This window comes from Passer montanus, unplaced genomic scaffold (genome assembly GCF_014805655.1).
Source record: "Passer montanus isolate IOZ18808 unplaced genomic scaffold, ASM1480565v1 scaffold52, whole genome shotgun sequence".
In the NCBI taxonomy this organism is placed as follows: Eukaryota; Metazoa; Chordata; class Aves; order Passeriformes; family Passeridae; genus Passer; species Passer montanus.
This window is the reverse complement of record NW_024370152.1, coordinates 5,168,384-5,172,294: the sequence shown is the minus strand read 5'-3', so window position 1 is coordinate 5,172,294 and position 3,911 is coordinate 5,168,384. Positions and strand designations below refer to the sequence as shown.

Sequence of the window (3,911 nt, the reverse complement as noted above, 5' to 3'; positions counted from 1 at the left end):
TCTGAATTAATTATGACCACTGTCCAAATTACAACTATTTTTAATAAAGCCCAACTGAAAATAAGTCTGTTCGCTCACTCCACTCCCCCTCCCAGGATCATAGGCCAGTACACCCTGCAGAAGGATTACCAGTGACCTCAGAACAGGTCTGCATCGGGGCAATCCTGCAAAGATGAAACCTACACAGCCTCCCTGGACAGGGAGCCTGCTCCGCTGCTTGACTGTTCTCAGGGAGAAAGGGTTTTTCTTACATTCCATCTGAGCCTCTTGATTTACACTCCGATCATTTTCTCCTTCCTCCCCACTACGCATTGCTGTGAAGACCCTGGTGTTATCTTCCAAATGATCACTCCACAGGTTTTGGGCACTGCAGTTTGCTGCCCCAGCTTTGCCTTCCCGAGGCTGCACTGGCGCTGGTCCCTCAGCCTGCAGAGCAGGCCAGCGCCGCAGCTTTGGACCCCTCGGTGCCCCATCGGCCCTGGCTCCAGTTCATCGGCTGTTCCCCCGGCTGGGGGTGCCCGGACCGGACAGACCGCATTGCTGCTGTCCCGTGAGTGCTGAGCAGAGGGGGATTGTCCCCTGCCTCGGCAGCTGCCCTGCTCCTGTTCATACAGAGAGGGCACGGGGATTTGCTGCAGCCGGGGCCGCTGCTGAGCATCCCCAGGTGACTGCCCAGTGCAGCCCCACGGCCTTCTCCAGAGAGCTGCCCTCCGCCCTGGCTGCAGGGGCTGTCCTTTCGCAGCGTTCACATTTGCAAAAAACATATTAACAAATATGGTTTCTTTCGTTTATTTAAAAAAAAAAAAAGTCGCGTGCCTGCGCGCCCCCCGCCCGCCCCACGTGGCCTCCCGGCACGAGCCGCTCTTTGCCGCCCCCCCGCCCCGAGCTTCCTCTCCGGCGCGCGCCGATTAGCATAATAAAGCCGCCCCTTTCTCCCCCGCTGGCCAATGGGAGGCCGGGAGGCGCCCGCGAGGGCTATAAGTAGCGCACGCCTGCCAGCTGTCTCTTCAGAGCGCTGAAGCCGTGCGCTGAACGAAGGTTGAGGGAGCTGCGGGGTTTGCGGACTAACTGCTATGACTCTGGAGGAGATCCACGGACAGCAGCCCATGCCTGCGGGCCACGACTGGTACGTGCGGGTGGGCACTGGGGAGCCGAGGAAAACGGGTAGCGGGCGGTTTCGGGGCGGCGCTGGTTGTGGCGGCGGCAGCGCGCTGACCCTGTGTCCTCTCCCGGCCCGCAGGATGCAGGGCGCCGGCACGGCCCTCCACGAGCTACTGGTGTCGGCGCAGCGCCGAGGCTGCCTCACCGCCGGCGTCTACGAGTCGGCCAAGCTGATGAATGTGTAAGTACGGCGGCGGGGGCAGGGGGAGTGTGTAAGTCAGCCCGGCGGGGCTGCGGGGCGGCAGGCGCCGACCGCGGGACTCATCGGGCTGCTCCCCTCTTGCAGCGACCCCGACAACGTCGCGTTCTGTGTGCTGGCCGCGGACCAGGAGGACGAGGGGGACATCGCCCTGCAGATCCACTTCACTCTGATCCAAGCCTTCTGCTGTGAGAACGACATCGACATCGTGCGGGTGAACGACGTGGCCAAGCTGGCAGCCATCGTGGGGCCCAGCGAGGACTCCGGGGAGCCGCGCGATCTCCACTGCATCCTCATCACGGTGGGTGTCCCCCGGCGCCGCCAGGGCCTGCTGGGGCGGCCCCTTCTCCCGCTGCGGGTGGTCGGGTCCTCTGCTGGGCACAGATAGAGCGCTTGGCACGCAGCGATTCAGCTGAATAGTAGTAGTAGGAGGAGGAGGAGGCAAAATTTCTCGTAACTGGATTTCCTTCGCTGTCCACAAGGGCAGCATCTCTGCTTCCTGTCTTGTCTGTGTCAGAACAGAAACTGTCTGGAAGTGCTTCCAGTCCTAAGCTAATGCTTCTGTAAATATTATGATGACCTCAGCTGGCGGGCAGCACTCATGGTGTGCTTTTTTTTTCTTTATTGCAGAACCCGAATGAAGAAGGCTGGAAGGACCCAGCTCTGGAGAAGCTGAACTTGTTTTGCGAAGAGAGCAGGAATGTCAATGACTGGGTGCCAACTATCACCCTGCCTGAGTGATAGTCACCTGGTGCACTGAGGAGGCTGAAACCTTTGTTGCATTCTCAACGTGCTGTGCGTTCACCAAAATGTGCAACAAGCTGCTGATTCCATGGATTAGCCTGGTCAAGAGACTGGATTAAAGTCCCTCGGACTGGCATGCAGTGGGCTCTTACAGAGGAGAAAGAGGAAAACAGCTCATCTCACCAGTGAGCCTCAGTAGGCTGCAACCGTGGAGAGGCTGACATACCATGGAACTGAAAGAAGTATTGCAAGTTTGGCTATGTGGAACTGTTTCAGAAAGGAGAGGGCAAGTTGAGGGAAGTGGGCCAAAACTTTCCAGAAGGACTGGATAGAGTACTGTAACTAGGAACTGTTGGTGCTGTCTGCAAAACACAGGAGAAAGTATCAATATTTATGGAGTATTTGGGGATTGGTTACTAAGACAAATGCAGATATTCCAAAGCAGACAGGCTTCAACAGGCCTCTTGGGTCACTCTGCAGATCTGTTTTAATACTGCAATAACTTTTATTGAAATATTTGCTGCTATTGAAGCTTTCATAATAAATTTTTGACAATTAATTTCTGGGAGTGTCTTGCTTGCTGGGTGTGGGGAAGCATGTCACTGAAATACTGCTGATGTTTTGCTTGTGTGCTGTAGTCAAAGATCTACTCCACAGTAATGTAGTTATTGCTCAAATACTTTCCTGGGATGGCTGAGTGAAGTTCTGTGCTGTCCAAGTTGATAATTCAACCTTTTACCCTCTTGCAACAGCTGCTTATCGCAACAGCTTGCAAGACGAAGGAGTCGCATGCCTAATGAGCTCACTTATTGTAATAGGAGGCCTTTGTAGTCTGCTGGAGGAGCACAATGCATGTTAGAAACATGGATTTTTGGAATACAGACCTCCAGTAAATTGCATCATTGATTCTTAAATATGACTTAGATGCATTCAGAGTTGACGTGTTTCCACTTGACAGAAGCAGCTTAAACATGATGGGGGGGCTGCAAAACTCCTTACATGTCAAACACATCTAACATTTGCTTTTATTAGAATGACATCATTAAATCTAAAACTAGCAAATGGTGAATAAACATCACATCTGCCACAAGCTGCTCTCTGATTGCCATATGCTGTAACAATAGAAGCTGTCAGTCCAGAAGCCAATTTTGCAAAACCTAATTGCATGACAACACCAAATTAAGTCCAAAACAATTTAAGGATGGTGTGGCCTTTTTTTAGAGATTCTGTCATGAAAAGTTAATGTGGGTGGGTTGATTTGGCCCTATGTTAAAAGGGAAAACATCACCCCATTTTTGTGCACAAACTATGTGTGTGCTTCAGGACTTGACGTTAAAATGGCACAGTAATAATCCCCTCTCCACAGAGCAAGAAAGCTAAACTACTCACTTCCTTTATAGGCACTAAAACCACTCAGTTATCACAATTGCATTTCCTCTGGGCTGGCTTGCAGTGATTGACAGTAGCACTTGCTGAAAAGTGGTCATTTCCACTTGAGCAAGGAAGCTGCTTGCTCTCAGTTTCATTGTTCCTGATAAGGGAAGTTCAAATTCAGCTCCAGCATTCCTGGAATATGCTTCCTTGTACAGACGGTATCTAGCCGAGTTTGGCCTTTGTTACTGTGTCATGAGAGGCTGTGGGCTGGCAGCAAAACCGGAGCTTAGACCGAAGTAAACACTACAGGCCCTAAGACCTCTGTAAGTATTCGCTTTTGCACTTTAGATACAGGAGTTTCTGCACAGCCTGTTTTTCTGCTTAACCCACACTCAGCAACTGGTGTCTGTCTAGGACTTTGAGAAAAGTCACA

At 52.2% G+C, this 3,911-nt stretch overlaps 1 protein-coding gene across 1 annotated transcript; it reads left to right on the top strand.

The window, feature by feature from the left end:
* The first annotated feature begins 968 nt into the window (after positions 1-968).
* GADD45G (growth arrest and DNA damage inducible gamma) lies at positions 969-3,003 on the top strand. The gene is made up of 4 exons (XM_039724140.1): positions 969-1,126; positions 1,241-1,342; positions 1,448-1,661; positions 1,991-3,003. Exons 1-4 carry the CDS (start codon positions 1,074-1,076, stop codon positions 2,099-2,101), a joined length of 480 nt encoding a protein of 159 aa, XP_039580074.1. The 5' UTR covers positions 969-1,073; the 3' UTR covers positions 2,102-3,003.
* The last annotated feature ends 908 nt before the right edge of the window (positions 3,004-3,911 follow it).

Bases quoted from the DNA above. Each gene is read 5' to 3' on its own strand.
- GADD45G (XM_039724140.1), top strand. From the start codon at position 1,074: ATGACTCTGGAGGAGATCCACGGACAGCAGCCCATGCCTGCGGGCCAC. The intron at 1,127-1,240 runs GTACGTGCGGGT...CCCGGCCCGCAG, and splicing joins ATGCCTGCGGGCCACGACTG to GATGCAGGGCGCCGGCACGG. The intron at 1,343-1,447 runs GTAAGTACGGCG...CCCCTCTTGCAG, and splicing joins TCGGCCAAGCTGATGAATGT to CGACCCCGACAACGTCGCGT.